General features: G+C 38.4%; 1 protein-coding gene across 2 annotated transcripts in view; it reads right to left on the bottom strand.

Moving 5' to 3' along the window:
* Nucleotides 1-279: 279 nt before the first annotated feature.
* The window catches only part of LOC126473597 (FACT complex subunit Ssrp1), a 90,501-nt gene continuing 65,862 nt past the window's right edge, over nt 280-24,918 (bottom strand). Inside the window, exons 8-15 of one of the 2 annotated variants that reach the window (XM_050100751.1) lie at nt 19,617-19,745; nt 19,317-19,475; nt 17,664-17,796; nt 11,594-11,775; nt 10,233-10,365; nt 9,929-10,117; nt 762-980; nt 280-651 (exon numbers count right to left, since the gene is read on the bottom strand). In XM_050100751.1, coding sequence (XP_049956708.1) covers nt 484-651; nt 762-980; nt 9,929-10,117; nt 10,233-10,365; nt 11,594-11,775; nt 17,664-17,796; nt 19,317-19,475; nt 19,617-19,745 — 1,312 coding nt within the window. In that variant the 3' untranslated portion in view covers nt 280-483. The remainder of the gene's footprint in view (nt 652-761; nt 981-9,928; nt 10,118-10,232; nt 10,366-11,593; nt 11,776-17,663; nt 17,797-19,316; nt 19,476-19,616; nt 19,746-24,918) is intronic. The other variant, XM_050100759.1, reaches the window with a different exon arrangement.

Raw genomic sequence — 24,918 nt, 5'->3', positions numbered from 1 at the left:
CCTGTTCCTGGTTCATTATGCTTTTGCATTTTAGCACTGACGATGACTATGTTATAGTTGAAATATGGATCTGCAATGAACTACAGATTCTGTGACTGACTGCTGTCCTCCATTACACTTTAATATTTGACAGTCACTGTGCACCAATGGATTCCAATTTAGTTACTTTTAAGATTATTTTGGCTGTTGCCCATCCATTCCAGGCAGTTTTCACATGCAGTAAGTTATTTGTATGATGATGGTATGACGGTATATCACACAGTTGAGATAACTGACAAATGGCTTTTACAGAATTATTGTATTTTTTAAAAAGTCTTAGCAACAAATACAAAAAAGTAAATATATACAGCTTGATATTATGTAAGTCACCAGTAAAATTCTCAGGTATGAGATGTGCATCAGTAACTACACATTTACGTTTTGTCTTACACGAGATTCACAGTGATTGGAATGAAGTTCAAACACTTTTCACAAAAATACCAGTTAGTCACTTTCTGATCCAGAGGCAGAGTCTTCATCCTCACTGGTGGGTGGTGTCTTCTCAATTGGTTCTTCAAAATCATCATCATCTTCTTCTTCATCAGACGCCTTTTCTTCCTTTATTTCTTTCTTAACTTCAGGTTTCTTTTCCTTTGGAACACTATCAGCCTTCTTGGTAAAAATTTAGAAGTGGGGAGAAACATTAAAAAAAAAGATTAGTCATGAAATGTAACAAGAAAGTCAAAATGTGGACAGCTGACAATGGAAGGACAGGTACTCACCTTCTTAGAAGCAGTTTTCTTCTCATCGTCACTATCACTACTGTCATCACTTATGTATTCTTTACTCTTATAGGCGCCCGCTTTAACTGGTGAAGGTTTGGATTCACGTTTCTTTGGTTCTTTCTTTTCTTTTTTCTTCTCATCAGCAGGTGGTGGCTTGTACTCCTTCATTGCCTTATTGTATTCTTCTTTTGCCTTTGCTGCTTTTGCTTCCCACTCCTAGTAAACATTTAAAGTATGAAACCAGTTGAATAATGTTTAGCAAGACCACATTTTCTTTTCTTATATTCCATGTTCTATAATGCAAGTAAAATGTACAATGGATGTGTGACATTTCTGGCTGCTGTACAATATGATAATCTTTGTAACACAGGACAGTGTCATTGCTCTTACATTAAGTCTTAGTTTTCCTCTGTCAGCTTATGCAAAAAGCAAAATACACTTCACTGCAAAAGAAAGTCAGTATGCTAGAAGATAAAGCTAAAGGTATTAATATTTTTTTTCCTATAATTTGACTGCCACATTTATATCTGCATCACTGTTTGTATGGAGTTCTCTAACATTTGTAGTTTATATTACTACTATACTAATTAGGATATAAAAAATTTATAGGAAAGAAGTATGTTACTGGCAGTTCTTTCCGCCTACACACACACACACACACACACACACACACTTTTCAGGTCATCTTCGACTATATACAACACAGTTTTAAGAAACATTGTGAACTGATAACACACAAATGTTAATATACGAATCAAGTTATTTGTTAAAAAATTTATTGGGGAAAACATTGTGACATTGAGTTTTTAATTCTGTAAGTATACATTTATCTATTTTCTCCATAGACTTAATTACACAATGTAAACGTGCTTTAGATGGCTAAACAGAGCATATATCCTGGTAAGGGCCAATGGTATAAATAAACTATGTGATCGAAAGTATCCGGACACCTGACTAAAAATGACTTCCAAGTTCGTGGTGCACTCAATCGTTAATGCTGGAATTCAATATGGTGTTGACCCACCCTTAGCCTTGATGACAGCTTCCACTCTCACAGGCATATATACAATCAGGTGCCGGAAGGTTTCTTGGGGAATGGGAGCCCATTCTTCATGGAGTGCTGCACTGAGGAGAGGTATTGACGTCAGTCGGTGAGGCCTGCCACACAGTCAGCATTCCAATACATCCCAAATGTGGTCTATAGGATTCAGGTCACGACTCTGTGCAGGCCAGTCCATTACAGGGATGTTATAGTTGTGTAACCACTTTGCCACAGGCCAAGCATTATGAACAGGTGCTCGACAGTGTTGAAAGATGCAATCGCCATCCCCAGATTGCTCTTCAACAGTGGGAAGCAAGAAGGTGCTTAAAACATCAATGTAGGCCTGTGCTGCAATAGTACCACGCAAAACAACAAGCAGTAACAAGGGGCACAAGACCCCTCCGTAGAAAATACAACCACACCATAACACCACCGCCTCTGGATTTTACTGTTGGCACTACACACGCTGACCGATGACGTTCACCGGGCATTCGCCATACCCACATGCTGACATCAGATCGGCACATTGTGTACCGTGATTTGTCACTCTTTCCACTGTTCAATTGTCCAATGTTTACACTTTTTACACCAAGTGAGGCGCTGTTTGGCATTTACTGGCGGTGATGTTTGGCTAATGAGCAGCCACTTGACCATGAAATCTGAGTTTTCTCACCTCCCACCTAACTGACAGAGTATTTGCAGTGGAGCCTGACACAGTTTGGAATTCCTTGTAATGGTCTGGATAGATGTCTGCCTGTTACACATTACAACCCTCTTCAACTGTCAGCGGTCTCTGTCAGTCAACAGACGAGGTTGACCTGTACGGTTTTGTGCTATACGTGTCCCTTCATGTTTCCACTTCACTATCACATCGGAAACAGCGGACCTAGGGATGTTTAGGAGTGTGAAAATCTCACGTACAGATGTATGGCACCCATTCACCTGACCACGATCGAAGTCTGAATTCCACAGAGCGCTCAATTCTGCTCTCTCACGATGTCTAATATCTACTGACATCGCTGATATCGAGTACCTGGCAGTAGGTGGCAGCACAATGCAACTAATGTAAAAAACATATGTATTTTGAGGATGTCCAGATATCTTTGATCACACTGTACTGTGTAACACTAAACTTTGATCAACTGAATGAAAGTCGGTGCTGATCTAAATTAGCACGAAATAAACTTAACAACGCAAAAAAAAAATCAGCTGTTGACACGATTTCCATTCTTTGACCACAGATCCTAATCATGCAGCGTAGATACATAATACAGGGTGTATCAAAAAGAATCATCCAATTTTTAAAAAATCGTAACTATTATATTATTTGAGACATGTGTGCGAATGATGTACTGTTGGGAAGAGCATCGAAGTTTTACATGGTTACCGGTAGGTAGCAAATTGACGCATCTGGAAGTGAGGGAATTTTTAAATCAAAGGATTAGTGAACGATGGATTGGTTGCAATGGACCAAATGATTCAGCCTTACATTACTGGCCTCTAAGGTCACCAGACCTGACTGTGTGTGATTCTTGTGGGGGTTTACAAAAGACTATTAATGTACCTCCATTACCAACGACAAGGAATGAACTGCTGTGGAAGGTGGAAGCTGTAACTCAAGACATGCTCGCTGCTGTGTGGGAACAATTTGAATACCGCATTGACATATGCCGTGCATCTCAAGGAGGGGGGGGGGGGGGGGGTACTGAACACCTATGAAAAGATATTAAAAAAACTTTTTGAGTTTCCCATATATTAAAAAAAAAAAAAAATTCATTGTGTATGTTGATTAGTTTCAGAAATATAGATGTGCCCAATATGGTGATTCTTTTTGGTACACAATGTATTTATTATCAAAAGTGTTGTGATGGAGGAAAGTAAGCAGGAAAAGCTGCGACCTTCAAACTTCTCCCCAGTTGAAAAAGATTTATTGCTTGAAATTGTATTGTTTCAGCATAAAGACACAACAGAGGTCAAAAAACCCAAAGTTACTGTGACCAATAAAGAAAAGACATGGAAAAAAGTAGCTGTTGACTTTGATTTACATAGAGAAAAATGGTGATTGGATGAGTTTAAAAATGTGTTATAACAATATTAAGAAAAGGACCAAGAAAGCATTCATGCCTTTACAATTGTTACATTTCATCTTTATGTAACTGCACATGGTGTGCAAACTGAAGCACAAATGTTGTCAGAACCTTTCAAGGTTGAATGCATAAAACTGGGGGCAGTGATTTTATCAGACCTACTGTTACAGACGGACAGAAGCTAACTGCTGTTCTAAAGTCATAATTTATTCTTATTTCCAACTCCTACAATAACTGTACAGATTTTATTGTGAAGTTATAAGCGGTCATCTGTATCCACTGTAGTATGTTCTGACAAAAATTTTTAAAGCAAATATGCTGCCTGAAAAGTGCCTTATAATATTATAAGTTATGATCTTGTTCATTTCTTGTTTTGACAGAGATTTAAACGACACTAAATGTAGTTGCTCTTTGCAACATCAGTAAATGAGATAATACAAATAAACTTAATTTTATCCTTGTTGATGACAATGGAAATAAGGGGAATTTATTTACGTTGAACTGGTAAGAATGATAATGCAAGTTAACTATAGCAGCACAACACTGTTATTTTGAAATAAAAATAACTTCTAACTACAACACACAAGCCAGGATTCTGTAAATAAAATCTTCAGTGTCTTTACTGCATCCCAAGAAACAAGAAAATGGGGGCAGTCTGATCTGAAAATATCAGTTAAAAAAAAAAAAAGGTTGGAGTGCCTCGAGTGTGAACGTAAAAGTACACAGCATGCTTGCAGAACATGTATTAAGAATGGCAACATTAAAAGTAGTCAAAGAAATTAAAGAACTGGGGCTAAAAGAAAATCAGGCTTTCAAACTCTCAACTGGTAAATCTATTCCACTTTTGTAACAGTTTTTGTACGTAAATACTTCGTTAATAAATTCTGCACTAACTGCATCATGACTCCTGCTAGCTTAATTATCTGATGGCACTGGAATTTTTTTGTAGATGAACACAGTGTCACATATTTCAGGCCCTTCATCTAAGGCACTGATAGCTATATTGTACTGTGCAAGCAAAATTCTGCAGCTATCAAAGCTGCTGCACAATTTTTTTGAACACTCCTAAATTTAAACAACTCAGCATTTTCCACATTAACAAACACTACCAGAGGTGAAAAAAGTGGCAAATGGGGGAGGGGGGATCCAAGAACTGACTAGAGATTGAACCTGACTATTCCAGGACACAACTACTGAGCCACATTCTGACAGTTACTAACTTAGGTCTGTTCAAAAAATTCCAAGACATTCGTAATTTTGTGGCAATTGTGTGTTGGAGCGAAATGAGGTTGGAATCCCTGCACACGCCTGTGTTTAATGTGTAACTGCCAGAAGTTTCATTGTTGCTTATCTGTTAGTTTTTGTTCAGTGCTGTATTGCGTATAGCATTGTCTCGCACAGTCTGCAAATTTCGAGGTGGCAGAGTTAGAGGAGTGACACGTCTGCTTTAGATTTTTCGTGAAACTCAAGAAAATCTGTATAGAGAGAAACCAAAAGACGCAGGAAGCCTACAGTGATGAGTATTTAAGCCATACTCTGTGTCACAAATGGTTCACATGGTTTAAAAATGGTTACACAGAAGTTACACATGACCCTCACTCAGGATGCCCTTCGTTGTCTACCAACAATGCTTGTCAGGAATGTCAACGAAATTGTGTGTGCCTGTCAAAGAATGACTGCCCAAGAGATTGCAGAAGAATATAATATTTCAGTTGGATCATGCAACAAAATCCTGACACAGTTTTTTGGAATGCATCGTGTTGCCGCCAATTTTGCCTTTTTGCCCCATGGGTCACGAGTCAAGACCAGAAAGATCTTTGCCTCCCAATCTGTGAAGAGTTTTGGATTGCACACATGAGCCGAAATGTTCCTTAAGAGAATCATAACTGGTGATGAGAAGTGAGTTTACAGTTATGATGAAGAGACCAAGGTTCAGTATTCACAATGGGCCAGGAAATGTTCTCCAAGACAAAACAAAGCTCATCAAGTCAGGTCAAATGTCAAAGTCATTCTAATAGTTTTCTTTTTTCTGACTTTTGAAGGATTAGTTTATCATGAATTTGTGCCACAAGGACAAACTGTTAATCAATGGTACTATTGGGACGTTTTGTGACACCTACGAGAAAATGTGAGAAGGAAGCGGCCTGAAATGTGGTGAGACATTTCATGGCTCTTGCATTATAACAACACATCCACAGATTAATCCCCGTTGGTGTGTGACTACTGCACAAAAAATGAAATCATTGTGCTACCTCATCCTCCATGGCCTCCAGATCTGGTCCCTGCGGACTTTTTTTTTATTTATTTCTGAAGTTGAAAACCCTGTTGAAAGGATGGACATTTACAACAATAGACGAGACAAAAGAAAATTCACAGACTGTGCTTCACATGATCCAGTAAGATACGTACCAAAGCTGCTTCCAGAAGCGTAAACGGCATTGTGAGTGGTGTATCAATTGTGGAAGAGAGTATTTCGAAGGTGATCATGTACAATAAGTAAAAGGTAAATGTAGAAAAATTATACAAATTTCCGGAATTTTTTGAACAGATCTTGTACATATGCTACTTCTGTTCATCATGTGTGAGTGGTTATCATAGCGGTTTACACACTTGTTTTACAGTACAACATTTATGAGTTGTGTAGTTACTGTTATTTGAGCTTAGCCCTCTGTTACAAATGTGCTAGCTGCAATCTGTACACGGGACGGCTTTTTCTTCACCTCTATACTCCTCCCCACGCTGGGAGACCACCTTCCAGCCACTCTACCTGTGAACTGGTCCTGCTACCTGACCCAGCTCCATTCTGCTGATCATTGGAAGTGTGCTTCTGAGTATAATTTGTTGAAGAGTGGATCAGTAATTTATTCAATACTGACAACACGGTATGTGCTTCATAATTGTGACTCCAAATGTGCTAGAAGCACAGAAGATGCATAAAATGTTTTGAAAGAGTACACAGCATTCCAGATGGTCCCCACTTTCTAAAGCTTTGGAAAAGTACAGCACAGGCAATAAATTAATTCTGATTTTACAAGGAAGTAGTATTATTATATTAATTACATAGGCCAATTACTATGGAGGGCTGGATAGTAACATGTTGGATAATAAATAGTCTACTGTAAATACAGTTACTCTAACAACTTAAGTTTTTCACTTTAAAAATGCTCGAGAAATCAATCACTGCATAGATGAGCACACAGGTATGTCAATGTTGTTTTAAGCCTAAGGATTACATCTGTACTGGAATTTTGAGTTGGATATTAGCGGGCTATGATGAAGGTGAAGTGTCAATTTCGATTAATCTCAGTAATATTGTGCTCTTTCATGGTTACTTTTCCATAAACCTGCTGTCTTACATATATTCATAAATAGGGACCAGAAAAATTAGCATTTTGGAATAAATGTGAATTCTACCCCAATATGCAAAATTACTTAACAGATGCTATTTTACAGTGAACTGTATCCAGAGGAACTATTTTATCAGAGATAATTCAAAACAGCTTTATTATCTGCTTATAATATTAGAAACTTAACCAATTTCCAGTTAATGGTATTGTACATCATCTGGTGAAGCCCAATTGGGTAAGGTAAAGTGCATAAGAACCTGTTTGCAAAATAAAAAGTGTATGAATGTAATGTCGCATCAATGCACTCAATAATTACATTTCATGCAAATTGTGGACGATTACATAGTTTGTCTAAAAAAAACGCCATGTGAAGGACCTAGCATTTTATAACAAAGAAACACCTATGCTCGTTTGTCAGCTAAAGCTCAAAAGCTGGTGTAATGTGGACACTTTTAAGGTGGGAATTTAGGTGACAGATGTTTTGAACTGTGTTTGCATCGAATACCAGTACAGGTCAGGCCTGAACAATACCCTGCTAACCTCAACAAGCAATAATTGTGTGGTAGCTGCCCGTTAATGCTGTGTGTTGTGCATTGCCAATTGTTTTATTTTCTTATTTTGAAGATAAGTGAAGCGAGTAATCCTGGTCCATCCTGGATTTTGATTATGACGCTTACAACACCAGAAGATATCAGTGATCCCTCTGACAATGTGTCAGTACTGCTGTAGGCTGCTGTCCTGGGGAAGAGGGGCGGGGCTTGTTTGTCTTCGCCACTCCTCTCCCCACTGGTGATCAAAGTTATAGTTTGTTTACACTCATGGCCTTCGGCTACTATAGCCTAAAGTGCCCAAACTCTGTTCTATAGTGATTGGAAAACAAAATGTAACTTTTTTTGACTGCACTGAAATTCTTTCCCTACCATTAAAATATAGTTACTGTATGTTCAGTTCTATTTCTATGCTAAGTGCTTTGTCAGTTCTACCTGTAGCGTTATCAAGCGTAGGTCAAACGGCTATGAATTCCTATGACAGGTAGAAATTAAAAGTCAGCAGATTTTGTAATCACTGAATTGGGCGGGAAAAGGCAAATAACGTCTAGAAACCATTAAATCGGTGACACATTCAGTTCACCGGCGGGAAAATGATACTGCTGCTTTTCAATAGTGCAATCATCTTACAGCAAAACAAAGGCCATTTCAAAGAACTGCGGCTTTGTTTGTCCTCACTCATGTGGCAAAACAAATTTTATATATTTTCCACGTTTGTTCATTCTATTCACAAAATGTTAGTGACGCAGCTGACTGGACATACGGGCCACTAATGAAATATTTATCATCTGATTTTAAGAAAACTATTTGACAACAAAATTTGATTCGTTCACATTTTACAGTTTCATGTTTTCGCTCAATAAATGACTGAATTTCCTTTCATTACTTTGTCTCAGTTACTGTGCTGCATCCAACGAAATAAAGCATTTCAAAATAATTTAAGATTTTTGCAGAGAAAAAAAACACATTGCTAGACTTTCCACATGGTTCATTTTACATCACTGATTGCACTGTATGAAATATGGCTAACATATTGAAATTGTATTTAAAGTTGAGAACAGAGCTATATATATCATTGTTCTCAAGACACTGGTTTTTATATCCACAGGAGGGTTGAGGGAGTTGCATCCAGTGTTATTTCCAAGCAAAACATGAATCATGTGGTCACAACACCCTCATACTTCACAAACAGTTCAAAATATCTAAACAAGGTGTTTTTCAAATGGTAGCATGCAAAAAGGCACATATATTTTTATGTGATTAACGCTCAAAACATTTTGATCTGTTGAGCTATTGACATAGCTATAATTTTTTCCCTGGAGAAATGTAATTTCTTTACAGCATTTAATATTTAGTCAAAAAAGAATATTGTAGCATTGAACAACATTAATATTTACAATATCCTACATAGGATAATCAGCTTTAATCAAAACCTGTTTTGTGTTAGGTCACAAGATGTAACTGCAGTGCAAGAAAATGTTTTAATTATTTCTGTTTCCACCGAGATCTTTTGCTTATTTACAACCTTTAGAATGCATCACAGTTACAAGTAATATCAGCTAGCCAGCTAGTCTCTCCAGCAGAACTACTGCAATAGGTTTTACATGGAGGCATCTGATACTCTGCTTCAGTTTCTTTTCTCCTGTGTTAACAAGTACCAGGTGTAATTCATGTCATGAACTTCACAATTTATTTCTCTGTACAAAAACAGTGACATGCAATTTTCTAAATCAAAAATAATATCTGCACTCATTACTTACATAGCTGATGATTATCTAACCTTAATGGGGAGGGGGGGGGGGGGGGGCAATCCAAGCTTCAGATGTGAGAGTGTGGTGTGTTCACATAATTACTTAATAATTTTTGTGATAACAACTTCTTTATTACTTGTATCTGCACAAAACGATGGTTTTGTTTTGGAATATCATTTGGATGTGAACTGACGATTGTAGCTGAACTTTACCCTGTTCATGAAATTTCTTCGGTCAAAAATGATCCTAATTCAAGTTGATATAATCTGCGATCAGAGTTTGTACAATACAGATTTCCATGTTCAGTCTGATCTGAGGTCATTTACTGCGTTAATCTTAGGCAAACTGCTTCATACAATCAGCCCAAGTCTGCTGTCTTTCATACTTACTGATTTATCCTTTAACTCCCTCCACATTTCTCCACCTTTCTTTGCAATTTCTGTCACTGCAATACCCGGATTGTCGGCCTTAATCTTCTCACGTGAAGCATTTAACCACATCATGAATGCAGTTGCAGGACGCTTGGGCTTATTTTCATCTTTCTCTTTCTTTTCTCTTTTCTTTCTTGGTTTTTCAGACTGCAACAATCAAAAAGTTGGCATCATTCAAACATTATTAATATATCTGTAAAAAATTGCTCTAAGAATAACAACTGTGTCACACATATAAAAAGATAAAGAAAGAAAGACGTACAACAGTCTTTGCTTTCTTGGGAGGCTTTTCCTTCTTTTCTTTTTCTTCCTTTTTCTCCTTCTTTTTCTCCTTGTCTGAACCACCTTCATCAGAGTCCTCTTCTGAATCAGATGGGCTAGGATTACTATCATACCTGTGAAACAAATTTCAGCTTATTTCCGTACAAACATTTTTAGAATGTTAACATATCATTTACGAATTCATAAACAATTACAGTGCAGTTTCATTTGAGGACAGTCAACATTTCCTGTTTATAAACATTACAGCAAGAATTTAATACTGCAGAAACAGCTGAACAGCACATACATGTTCATGGATATAAAAACTTACTGCCAGTACATCCAAATCCCCTAAGCATATCTGTTACACTTTTGTTCTGTGTGTACCAACATGGGGAATGTCAATGAACTCACTTCAATGTATGCAGTCATTAATACTTGACAGGAACTCCAAGTGCTGGAGAAATACTCTGGAATTAGTATCTTTATCATCTTTTGTGTGTGTTCCCTTACAGATACAATGCACTTTCCTACAACCCTTCCAACCCCTTTTGACACTGCATAATTTATTAATTAAAGCTTTCATCTACAATATACTAGTTGAAAAGCTGAGTGGCTGAAAATATTCTACAAAATGTTTACGTAGTTGTCAAAAGTTAGAGCAACACAATTTGATGATTTAATAAAGGCCACAATATTATAATAGAATACTGCTTTCACACACCAGAAACCCTTGCTTGTTCCCAAAGCACAAAAAGAGAAACCTAGGGTATGGTAACATCTCTTATCCGAAACAAGGACAGACGCTATCGTCATTCACAAGAAAAAGCCATAAATCGATTTAGAAGCTATTCAGTTTAGTTAATTGGCAAGGATAAGTACGGCAGCAGTTTAAGGAAAGAAATTGGTGAAGATATGGAACTACCTGAATGAAACTGTGCATCAACACAGAAAGATATAAATTGATGTGTAAATTAAAGTTTATTGAAAAAGCATGCAAGTCAAGAAAGGTAATTTCCCAGGAAATGTTCATATTCTGCTTAAAACAACTTAATTTTTTTACTGTCAGCATATGTCACACCATGGCAACTGTGTAAGGTCTAGTTTATCCTAAAAAATATGTACAACTTCACACTGCTGACCTTTAACAGTTTCTCCCTAAGTCCATCAGTTGCCAACAAATTCATTTGAAATATACTGCAGTATGCCCTAGTACATTAGACGATACAAAAAGTGTTTGCCTCGACAACTTTACTACAGTAAGAAAACAAAATAATTATGAGCTACAGTAATGCAATCACTAAATTTAGGTACTGTTCCAAATTCGGCAAGAAAACCATAATTTAAAAAAAGGTGGCTTACTCTTCTGCAACATCACTTTCAACTTCATTTGGCTTAAAATCTTCATCTGTTGAAGATTCATCTGACTCGCCACCTCCCTCATCATCTCGTTCCTCAGCTTCAGCTTTAACACGTGCCAGGTATGCATCTGGTTCATCTTCCTGATCTGAATCACCAAAGTCTTCTGCATATGAAAGTTTGTCCTGCAATGCATTTAAAATTAGATTGAAATTTACATGACTGTCTCATAGTATACCAAACGGTGACACTCACTTTTAAGAGAAAGAGAGATACTGAAGAAATCTGAACAAAAAGGTAATAATGGAGCCAACCAGATTAACCACACAGATTGTGGAATTCTGTAACAGTTGCACTAATATTAACATTTAATTAGTAAAATGGATTGATGCAGTGAAAGAAAATCTGAAAGAACCAGCAGTAACACAACAGGATGCGTTACACAAAAACTTTGAGGGAAATATTCTTGACTGGATTGGGAAAACAACTTAGTCTAACAACAGAAAATGAGCCCATCCTGAGAGAAAGCAAATAATATCATCACGAGGAATAACTTTAAAATCTGAAATGCTCTTTGTTCTACAAGGACCCAGTAGGGCCAGCCAGAAGAGAACAACAATAACTGACTGCCCCTCATTCTTACAACAGGTCAGTCAGAGCTGCAGTAATGCAATCACTAAATTTAGGTACTGTTCCAAGTTCGGCAAGAAAACCATAATTTAAAAAAAGGTGGCTTACGCTTCTGCAACATCACTTTCAACTTCATTTGGCTTAAAATCTTCATCTGTTGAAGATTCATCTGACTCGCCACCTCCCTCATCATCTCGTTCCTCAGCTTCAGCTTTAACACATGCCAGGTATGTTGTTCATGTGTCCTGGAGTCTGTGTGACCTGCTCTTCCTTTTTAAACTTCCCCAACCTATCCATCTCTTTACTCTCAGACGAAACAACTTACAGATCCAAAAGATAGGATAGTGTACGTACTTTTATTTGCATGTCCCAGCAACACTAAATATTTTGCTTTCTGGTATAGGTACTGACCAACAATTCTGTCTTCAAAACAATTGACAATAATGCCTGTTACCAAAACATCAACACTGATCAGCCGCTGACCTACTATCATTATAAACCTATCCAAGCAATAGAAGCATCACTGGGTGAAGAATGACTATTAGTCATACACTTGCATGGTGCATGTAGTATCAAAGAGGATGTTGTTCATGTGTAGAATGGGGAAGGGATGTAATTTCAGTTTGACTGAGGGCAGATTGTGATGGCCTGGAGACTCAGCATGAGCATTTTGGTAACTACATGACTTGTCAGATGTTCGAAGAGTGTAATGGCGAGTGTCTTCCACACATGGTAAAACCAAGGTGAAATCATGTCCAGACGTTGTGGGGTTGGGCGGCCATCCCTCATTACAGATGTTGGATGCCACAGTCTGGGCAGACTGGTAATACAGGGCAGGCGGCAAACTGTGGCAGAAATAACATCAGACTTTAATGCTGGGCAGAGTACAAGTGTATCTGAACATACAGTGTACTAAACACTCCTAACAATGGGCCTCCACAGCAGAAGAGCCATGCATGTGGCAATGTTAACAATACGACATCAGCCACAACAACAAATGGGCACTGGATGTTGACAGTCCTGGTTAATCTTCATACCTTCTTCACTGTGCCCTGGGAGAGTGTGAATCTATCACCTTCCAAGGGAACAGCCTCTTGACACCTGTACTACTGGACAGAGACAAACTGGCAGTCACTCCATTATGTTCTGGGGAACATCCATATGGCATCCATGGGTCAAGTGGAGCTAGTGCAAAGCACCATGGGACAAGGAGTATCATACACTGGTTGTAGACCATGTACACCCATTCTTGACAATCACGTCTCCCAAAGGCAGTCACAAGGTCAGAAGTGTGATGGAGTGGTTTGAGGAACACAGTGGCAAGTTCCAATTGATGTGCTGGCCCCCCTAGCTGCCAGATCTGAACCCAATAGAACACATCGGGTATGTGACTGAATGTGGCATCAGAACTCATCGCCCCCCTCCCCCTCCCTGGCATTTATGGACGTTAAGTTACTTGTATGTGCAGATGTAGTGCCAACTACCTCCAGCGACTTACCAAATCCTTATTGCTTCATTGCCATGGTGCATTGCCACTGTTATCTGTGCCAACGGCGTACATACCGGCTATTAGGTAGGTAATCATAATCTGTATACACTGCTTCCACACCAAAACATTATGACCACCTAATAGCCAGTAGTCCACCTTTGGCATGGATAACAGTGGTGACATGTCATAGCATGGAAATAATCAGGCCTTGGTAGGTCACTGGAGGGAGACAACACCAAATCTGCACACACAACTCGCCTAATGCCATTAAATTCCAGGGGGATAATAAGCTCTGCCGTGAAGTTGAGTTACATCCCAGGTGTATTCAACTGGGTTCACATCTGGCAAGTCGGGCAGCCAGCACATCATTTGGAACTCGCCTCTGTGTTTCTTCAACTGCTCCATCACACTCCTCATCTTGTGGCACGGCGCATTATCTTGTTGAAAAATGCCACTGCCATCAGGGAACACGACTGTCATGAAGGGGTGTACATGGTCTGCACCCAGTTTATGATACTCCTTTCTGTCATAGTGCCTTGCAAGAGCTCCACTGGACCCATGGATTCCCACGTAAATATTCCCCAGAGCGTAATGGAGCTGTCACCAGTTTGTCTCCATCCCACAGTGCAGGTGTCAAGAAGCTGTTCCCCTGGAAGATGATGGATTCGCACCCTCCCATTGGCATGATGGAGAAGGTATCGGGATTAATCAGACCACACAATGCTCTGCCACTGTGTGAGCATCCAATGCTGATGGTCACATGCCTGTTTCAGTTGTAGTTGCCGATGTCATGGCAACATTCATGGATCGTTGGTTGCGGAGGCCCATCTCTAGGAGTGTTTGGTGCACTATGTATTCAGAAACATTTTTATGTTGCACAGCATTAAAGTCTGAAGTTAGTTCTGCCACAATTCGCTGCCTGTCCGGCTTATAATGTCCAACATCTGTAATGATGGGTCGCCACCCCACCCCATGACACCTGGACATAGTTTCACCTTGATTTTGCCACGTGTTGAAGACACCACAGCTCTCCTTGGACACCTGACAAGTCATTAAGTTTCAAAGTGCTCTTGCCATGTCTTCAGACCATCTCAATTCACCCTCAATAAAATTCAAGTGGATTGCACACTTTCCCCATTCTACACACAGACAGCATGCATGTGACTAGTAGCCATTCCTCATCTGGTGACATCGCTATCAGCAGGACGGGTTTATGTAATGGTGACATCGCTATCAGCAGGACGGGTTTATGTAACAGTAGGTCTGTGGTCATAATGTTCTGCCACATACATGTATTTAATATTGTTATAACAAGGACCGTGAAGCATGATAGTGGTATTCAGTATTAAATTCACCAAATATGCCACCGTTTTCACACAGGAGTATGTCATCCTGTCAATGAGGAGGTCATTACAGACTGTCTTAGATAAGGGAAGGAAATTAGATGTGCCTTTTTGAAGGGACCATCCTGGCATTTGCTTTAAGCAGTTTAAGGGCCATGAAAGACCTAAATCTGGATGGCCCAGGCAATCTGAACTGCTCCCCTCCAAAACCTGCATCCAGTGTCTTGCAACAGCGCCTACTTGGAGGACTAGTAACAAAACAGTGGCAGAAGTCTCTTTGTCATTTACCATTTGTAACTTGTATAAATGGAATAACAATGTGGTATTAATAAATTTACCTTAAATGTAGATCCAATAAAGGGTTGTGGTATTTCTGACCACCAAAGCTGCAGTATTATACATGAAAATACTAATTTCAAAATGTACATTTTTCTTTGTATTTACATATGGCTAAAGGTTAATGGCAATAGATAAACTCTCAAGCCCATGGCAAAGCCACAAGGGAAAAAAGGCAATTTCCTCCTCTCTGATAGAATCAATTTAGTAATTATTACACTGCACAAAAGAAGGGGTTTTTTAAGCCCTGTCATCTGCCTCATTGTTGCACTCTAGAGTGAAATTTGGCCAAAGGTACTTAAGGACACTATGGGGCTGCAACCCATTTTGAACATGATCTGACTTCTTTGGGGTGTAGTGTATTCACAAATTTTTACTCTTGGTACACATGATGGAACCTCTAGGGATCATTCAAAACCTTTCGACAAATTCGATCCAAAGCGAAAGGGGTGTTCATGCTTTTTCAGCCCTGCTGCAGCATAATCACAGAGGGTGCAGCACTGACATATGCATGGCACAAAGTCTCTCTAAGAACCCCCAGCTCAGCAACAACCTCGGCGCCACCCATGCACCTTTGGTGAGCACTTTAAATATGTACCTCTACAGAGAGAACCCTTGACAATTCCTGGGCACCTGAGAGCAGGCAACCCCTTCAACTCCCTACACCTGAGTGGTGCTACACTGCAGCTCTAGCGCCTACTAGGGGACATGCAGAATATGAGAGTTTTGAAGGAGTTTCATTCTTGCAGGTGCTTAGGAATCAGTCAAGGGTTCTCTCTGTACTGTTGTATTTTTTAAAGTGCTCAACGAATATGCAGGTGTGGCACAGAGGGTGTTGCCAAACTGGGGGTGGGAGGGTCTTACAGGAACCCTCCGTCTTACATGTCAATGTCGCACCTTCCCGTGATCACACTACAGGAGAGTGCAGGACAGCAGGTGTGAAAAACCATACATACTATTTGCTGCTTCAGATCACAAGTGGTTTATATTCAAAACTGGGAATACATTTCACTTTCAAATCCATCAAATGGTTTTGAACGTTTCCTGGTCACTCCAACCAGAGGAAAAATTGTGGCAGCGCTACACTCCAAAGAAGCCTGTCCAAGTTCAAATGAGATATAGTCCCATAATCTCCTTAAAGAAAAAATCATCTGTGGGATGCCAGCAGTGTCAATGGTCGTCGAGAATGTCGTTTTGTTGACCATCACAGTGTTAACCCTTTTTAATTCACTGTAAAATGTTTGCAAATGAATGCCCCAATGAAAGCGGTGGTTTCATTGAAGCCCTTTCTGCCACTTCCTGAGGCTTCTTTGTGTCGAGTCTGAGCCTGTTTTCCACCCATAAGAAAACTGCATGATTTCAACAATGGGTATTGTGGTTCTCACACTATCATATAGGCATCAAGAGAATGGGTCAGATGTGGTTACAGGGTTGTGAGGTGACAGCCTTCCCATCATGTGACACTTCCATGGTGGCATAGGGCAGAATTGTGGTGAAATTTGGTGCCAATGTGATATCATTAATCTACTTTACACCTGACTTGCATTTCTGAGCTCTGGCCTTTTTTTGCTTGTGACAACATCTTGTTGTGCAAAGCATCACTGAGCCCAAGGGTGCGGTCACAAAGTGCCACGTTTACATTGCACCATTACAGAGGAAGGATGTATGCACCTTGGAACCAAATTTCAAAATGATAGGACAAGTGTTAATCTGCATCAAGGAATAACTTCCATTGTACTAAAGGGAGATATAGAGGGCAAAATCTGTAGGGGAAAACAGAGATGGCAATATATCCAACAAACAATTGCGAGCATCAGTCGTAAGTGCTACTCTGAGACAACAGGGCTGCACAGGAGAGGAATAGTGGTGTGCTCCATCACATCAGTAAGAAGTCTAAAAAACACAAAAAAAAGAGGAGGAGCAGGAGGAGGAGGAGAAGAAGAAGTAGTAATAATCTTTAGTAGGCATATTTATACTAATTGCTGCTTCAAGCTGGCTTGCTGAACAACAACAACAACAACAACAACAACCTAAATGAACTATTAACAGTAACCTTTTCTGAATGTATGTTATAATGATGGAGGGTATGATTGGAAATAAAACAGATAAAAACCTAATATGCTATGAATATTTATGGCAGGAGAAAAGCAGTCATCAAAACTGAATAAATACGGCAACAGTTTTTTTTCCTCTCTCTCTCTCCAGGGTTTTCTTCGAGACAGAAAGAAGGCGGCAGGGACAGCAGCTTACAAGAAAAATGACAGAAGTGCCTTACCGATTTTCCTCTGTTCTTCACTCGCAATTTCTTTGCTGTTATAAAATCAAATAATTTTCCATATTCATCTTTTTCAATACTACTAAATGTATGGACAACACTGGATTTTGTTTCAATTTCAAAATCAAATGACCTGTAAAATACAATTGTGAATTAGTGTAGCTGGTACTAAACCATTAAAACAGAAAAATCAAATATTACATGCAAAAGGCCAGTAAAAAAGTTTTGGTATAATGTAAATAAAAAAGATACTCACTGAAAGAGTATAAGCACTGAGTCATCAAATACAGAATTAAGAGGAAAGAATATTCCCTCGAGGAACTGCATTGCATTCTCATGTGAGAATGCTTCCACAATGACTGGCTTTTTTGTTAACATGGCTGTGTTTGAAGTGTCACTGTATACTTTTGTTTGGTTTGCCTGTTGCACTTTTTAACACAGGCTGAAATTTCTTTGTGTTGTTAGCAGTTCTGAAGATATAAGTTATTAATGCAAGAGTAATGATTTAAGTTCAGTGTTTATTTCTTTCAAAGTTCCTTTAATCGTTCTCATCAACCATTCAATGTTTTTGACTTTTTGTCCTTTGAAAAAATGATCTTATTTTACACTCCACTAATATTTTGCTTTAAAATAACATTTGCATTTTATATTTTGAAAAACATAGCTTGGACATCTAATTTTTAAATTTCCAGCACCCTTCCTTGTCTTTCTTACTAGGGGTGAAAGGCCTAAGTTTTTACTATACAAGCATTACATTTAGGTTTCAAATCGATATTTTTATTGTCAGTTTTTGAAAGAATTCCAGTGGAGGGCCCCCAAACCCCACACCACAATTCTCTTGTTCCCATTGCCAATAGCTTCTTCAAAAACTTAGCATCTCTACAGGTCTTGGAAACCAGTAAAGAACTTCCATGGCCCATCTACCACTCAATTTCCTTGGTCCATTTCATATTCATTACAGCCATAACAACATCTTCCACACAAGTCTATTCTTTGATCCACATTGCTTGTTTACCTGTCCCTCTTAGCAGTTTCCTAAATGCATATCTCTACTATCCACTGACAACTTTCACTTTCTAAATAGGTTTCACAGTGAAGTCCATAAATCAAAACTTTTAGTATTCACTGACCATAAACTTCATGTTTAAGGCAAACTGAAAACTTGATCTTCGTAATTCTATTAAAGTTAGCAAATGCACCTTACATCATTTTTCCTCACTTTGTCTTTTGTTGTTCATCCAATCATCTTGAACAGCCCCGAATACAAATATAGAGTTTATTTGTCTTGATCATAAGATATAATGCTGATGATCAATTTAGATTGCTAAACATTCACCTTCAGTCTTTAACACCTTAGTTACGACAAACAACATGTATCAAGTACCAGAATATGCAGCAAGTATGTCATTACAACTTGCCAGTCTAGTGTTGAATTAAAAATTTGAGGTGAGGTTCTTTAGTGATCTTGTTTGATATGTCGGTGCAATGCAAATGCATGGTCTTCAACAAGAACTATCCTATGTGAAGTCTGAACAATCTGTGCATACATACGTGGATGAAAACTGAACAAGGTGCAGAAAGAATCCTCTGCTAGTTCCTATTATGATAAACATGTTCAGGGTTATACATGAAAATCTACTGAATATTATTTACCTTGTGCCACCACCACTTCTTGCAAAATTAACACTGACAATTTCTTCAAATCTAATATGCACAGGAGGCTTATGAACATAAATAAATCCCCTTTCCAATGGGTAGAGGTATCCAGCAGCTGCCTTGTATGAACAAGATATAGCTGGTGTACCAGAGTGCCTGCAAACAAAATTATATTTTTGAAGTATTTAACGCACAGCAACAACGTATCACAATATTTCTACACATTTTATACTTCAAAGTAACTGTTAACATAAGAAGATATTAAAACAAGTTCATAGTGCAAATTTTGCAACTTACCCAACAAAATTTCCTGGTGTTGTAATTTTTCTGTTTACAATGGCTTTCATAACTTTTCCCAAAATTTCATATGTTGGGCCAGTCATTTCCTTACTTAATTTTCCTTCATATTTTTCTTGCAGTTCCTCTCTGTAACAAAATTTGAAAAAGAATTTATTTTCTTAGAAAACAGAATAAAAGACACGTGCACACCAAAACTTTTTGACCACCTGCTTAATAGCATACTGGGCCACCTTTGCAACTCCATATACATGAATGATTCTGTATGGCACAAATTCGACAACTCCTAGGTAGGTTTTGGAGCTATGAGACACCAGATATCTATACACAGGTCATGCAATGCCTATAAATTACATATTGGTGGTCTGTGAGCATGGGACTGGCATCTGGTAGAGTCCCAGATGGAGTCCATCACTTTCGTACTATGCAAATTTGGTGTGCGAGATAGCAACATTAGTTCATTATCATGCTTTTTAACCCACTGTAACATGACTCTGGCTTTGTGACAAACTTTTATCCTGCTGGAAGATGCCATCACCATAAAGATGCGCACAACAGTAGCATATGACTGTCAGCCAGTTTGGCCATACCCGAGGCGCTTGGTCCCAGGTACCTTGCCATAACAATCTGTCATCTGTCATAATTGCTTACATTAGTGCTTTCCTTATTTGTAGCTCATATCACCATTACAATTTCTCCCCCTTTACCTCTTCTCCACTTATAAACTTTCGTTTACTACATCAGATACACACAATGCCACTGTGTGGCATTCAATCTCAAGGGCGGTAATGATCCAAATGTTTTGATTTGTCAGTGTATGTGCCGCTAATGGTTTTATGTAATTTGTGTTTATTGTTCTTGCAAAGGGGAAATATTTAAACAAGTCCTGTCTTCAACAGTTGGTGAAAGTGTCAAGCACCATGGAGAATTTGTTGAAACTGTTGAAGATGTGTGTTGTTGTGAACTATTTTACAGCCTTGAAGTCTATTGAAAGCCTAGCTGTTTTTATTGTTGAGCAGTGCTCAAAATTTTGCAATTTGCTGCTGACATTAGAGAGCTCCAAGATACCATTAATTCATGGTCTACAATCTAAGCTTAGTGACCATTTAAGAGATTAAAAATTATAGAGGAAGCATTCCCATCCCCAACACAACCTCGGATAAACGTCAAACTGCTGAAGCAAACGCAAGTAAATTTAACATCCCTGTTCTAATCTGCAGACAGAGCAAGCCTAATGAAACTGAACCTCTTAATGGAGTGTGACACAGGAAAGACTGTCATTTCTTCTATCAGTAAACTGTTTGATTCAAGAAACATAATGAAAGGTTATTAGACAGTTCTCAGCTAATGATGTAAATTCCCATTCTACAAGAACTTTCAACATCAGAATGTCTTGTAACATAGACAACATTAAGAGATTTAGTTGCTTGTTCTGGTAGAAAAGGTAAAGATGTTGATGCAAGTGCTATTCTTCCTTCCTGGAAATCAGAGTATGAGCACTTTGTGGGAGCTGCAGTTAAGACTTTGTGGATTCCAGTCATAATATGTTGATGGTGAGAGGTCATTTTCAACATATTGCAATCTACTGTCTGACAGGAGAACAGCTCTGACTCCCAGTGATATGGGAGATATGGTATCGCGTCTTTCTCAGACTAATTTGCAGATTATGTACAGTGGCAGTATACATGTCATGAAATAAAGATGACGCCTAGTGTAGATCGGGAGCATGTTAGTTCCGTACAAAAGTCAAAAAATAACGAGGAAAAGTGTTCGATATGCAACAAATTCTGTGTGTATTATGACAGTACATGTATGCCATGTTATATTATCGCAAAAGTAGACGCCAAAAAAAACCTGGTAACAGGAAAATGTTATAATCAGGCATCTCATCCAGCAAGTACTTCGACTCATTCGTGGGAAATGGTGAACTCTGATACAACATGCCATAGCAAGAAACGTGTTGTATAAGGTATAATGTGCTTAAATTGTAAAACGGTTTTTCATTATTCGTGTGCTAATGTCAGTCCTAAAAGGAAACTATGGTTCTGCAATAGCTGTTTCAAAGGCGACTTAGGCCAAAAACCTAATATGAGAAACACCAAAGACAAAGTTATCAGTGCTCTACTGGAAGAGTTTTCAGTTATAAAACATCACGAACATGAACAGTATGAAAAAGAAGCAAAGAGGCTTAGCGTTTTACCTCAAGATACTGTAACTTTTGTTAATAACAGTTCTGTTGTTTATGTTTGTAGAAAGTGCGGGAAAAACACAAACAGTGGTGTAACCTGTTGCGAGTGCGAAAGAAAACATCAATCTAAAACTCCCGTCCATGTTCCAAAACTTTACATTTTAGGCGATAGCCACAGCCGCGGTATTGTCTCACGCATAAATAAAGCTTCAAATGTGAAATCAATGAGCTTTGTAAAGCCTGGGGCGCCCCTCTCAGAAATAAGAAAACTAGTTTTTTCTGAAGAAATAAAAAAGCTATCTTCGAAAGATTTTGTTGTCCTCTTTGGTGGATCTAATGACATTTATCAAAATGATACATCTAAAGCCTGTTGCGAATTAAACAAGTGTTTATCTGAACTAAGTCATACAAACGTTATCCTCGTAAATATACCACAAAGGTACGACTTGATGTCCTGGTTGTGTGTAAACAAGGAAATTAGTGCCGCCAATGAACTTTTTTCCAGTATATGCAAACAATATAGAAATGTTTCTGTTGTTAATATTAATACCATTGGACGCAGATTCCACACTGCTCACGGGCTGCACTTAAATGGCCTTGGAAAGCAACTTGTTACATTAAAGCTAATGGAAATTATTCAGAGACTGCAATACTTACCAACAACATCATCTGTGGTACCTGTATCATCACAGACAGTATCTCTAGGAGTGACTAATGCAGAATCAGATACAGTAACAGAAAATGCAGCAGAAGTACCTAAAGAAGCAATACTAACAGAAGTAGAATCAACAGCAGCGTCAGAAGAACCACGTTCAGTAACAGCAGAAGTAACTCCTCCAGCATTAGAACGAGCTCCTACAGCAGTAACACCATCTCCCTCACCAGCAGTAACAGCACAAACTACTTCACCAGAAATAGCAGAAGAAACACCATCAGCAACAGCAGAAGCAACTCCTCCAGCAGTAGAACCAGTCCCTATAGCAGCAGCACCATCTCCCACACCAGCAGCAGCAGAACCAACTCCTTTACCAGTAATAGCAGAAACAACTCCTCCACCAGCAGCAACTAAACCAACTTCACCAACAGCAGAAACAGTACCAGCTCCTCCTCCATCACCTTCACCTTCAAGAGTAGCAGAAAAGAATAGACCAGTCACAGTAAGTAAAGTATCATCTTTGTCTCACGATGAAGTGATACCAAATGATTTGGGAAAACATGTTCCTATAAAACTTGTGGACAGTAAAGTGAAACAAACTTCCAACCATGTTTCAAACAGACCCAAAAAATTACCTAAGAGAAATGAAGATTTTTTATGGTTTATCCCAAGGAAGTCCAACCGCCACCTAACATAGATTCCAGGGCTGAAAAATCAATTAAATGTTCTCCATTGCCCCATAATACTGTACTCCTCCCCTCCTGTGACAGTAACTCTATCTTATTTCTGCACTTAAATGTCAGGTCTCTGAAAAATAAAGCTGATGAGCTTGGTATACTATTAAAAAGTAACAAAAGAATGATTTTATGTATAAACGAACATTGGTTAAAGGAAGAGGATATAAAACAGTATGTACCATCAGGTTTTAGATTAGCTACATACTTCTGCAGACCCAGTGAATCCTGTGGGGGTTCATCCATATATATATTAGCAATGATCTAGACCTAAAGTTTTCTGTTCTTGAAGTTAGTGACCTATGCACTAAAGGTGTTTTTGAGGCAGCTGCTTTTATTATACCTAGTATACAGCTCATAACTGTGTCTTTATATCACACTCCTGAAAGTAATGTAGAACAATTTATAGAACGTTTAGAAAAACTTGTGATCAGTATACAAAAATATACTAAATACAAAATTTTAATCTTTGGGGATCTAAACATAGACATTAGGAAAATGACAGCCAGAAATGTTAATTTAGTAAACATGTTAAGATCCTATAATCTCTTTTGTGCTAATGAAAGTCCTACAAGGCACTCCTCCTGTCTTGACAATCTAATAACAAATGTATACAAATGTGATTTTGAGCTAGGCTTACTTAATGTCGATTACCTGTCAGACCATAGAGGTATATGGGTGAAACTAATTACTAAAAAACCAAAAGAAGACGAGGAACAAACTCAGTGTGTCAGACTATCTACAGATACAAATATTAGCAAGTATAGAGAAGAACTGAAGTCTATAGATTGGAATACTGTGATACATTCCTCCAGAAATGTTGATGAAGCCTTCAGCACATTCCTCAAAATCATTTCTGAAATCTTCCACACATGCTGTCCACTGGTTAAAAAACAAAAAAACAAAAAAGTTAGGAAACCTAGCCACTCAACTTTACAGAAGTGGTTTTCACCCCAATTACAAAAACTGAGACTATTGGTAATTACTTGTCACGATAAGGTCAAAAAGGGAGCAGTAGATAAAGAAACTTACAAAAACCTGAAAAGAAAATATAGATCTGAAATTAAAACAGCAAAGTGTAAGGCAAATGGTGATTTCATTAAAAAATCACACAATAAATGCAAGGCTGCATGGAAAGTAATAAAAGCAGAGCTAGGTATGGATATAAACTACAAAGACAACACAAATGCTGCTAACATCACTGCTGATGATTTCAATCACTTTTTGTCAACTCTGCCAATCTTAGCCTTCCAACCCATAGCAACCAGAATTCCAATTCAACACATACACCTATTTCTCGCCCCATATCTGGCAGAAATTTTCAACAAAACATTACAAACATAGTGTCATCTTGTAAATGGAGAGAAGTACAAGTAACTGATATAATTAAAGCAACCTCTAAATTAGGATACTCTAGATCTGAAGATGTGTATGGCCTGTCAAACTATGTAATTAAAAAAGTTATAGATCTCATAACATACCCTCTTTGCATACTGATAAACTGGATGCTCTCGAGTGGACACTTTCCAGAATGTCTCAAAAAAACAGTTGTCATACCATTATACAAAAAGGATGACAAGTCCTGTATCAATAATTATAGACCAATTTCAATTCTGCCTATTCTCTCAAAAATAATAGAACATTGCATAATGCAGCAAATATGCATACACCTATCAGACAATAATATATTAAATGATTCTCAGTATGGATTCAGGTCAAACTTAT

Source organism: Schistocerca serialis, chromosome 1, assembly GCF_023864345.2.
Source record: "Schistocerca serialis cubense isolate TAMUIC-IGC-003099 chromosome 1, iqSchSeri2.2, whole genome shotgun sequence".
Lineage (NCBI taxonomy): Eukaryota > Metazoa > Arthropoda > Insecta > Orthoptera > Acrididae > Schistocerca > Schistocerca serialis.
The sequence above is the reverse complement of the archived record's forward strand: the minus strand, read 5'-3'. Positions and strand labels throughout refer to the sequence as shown.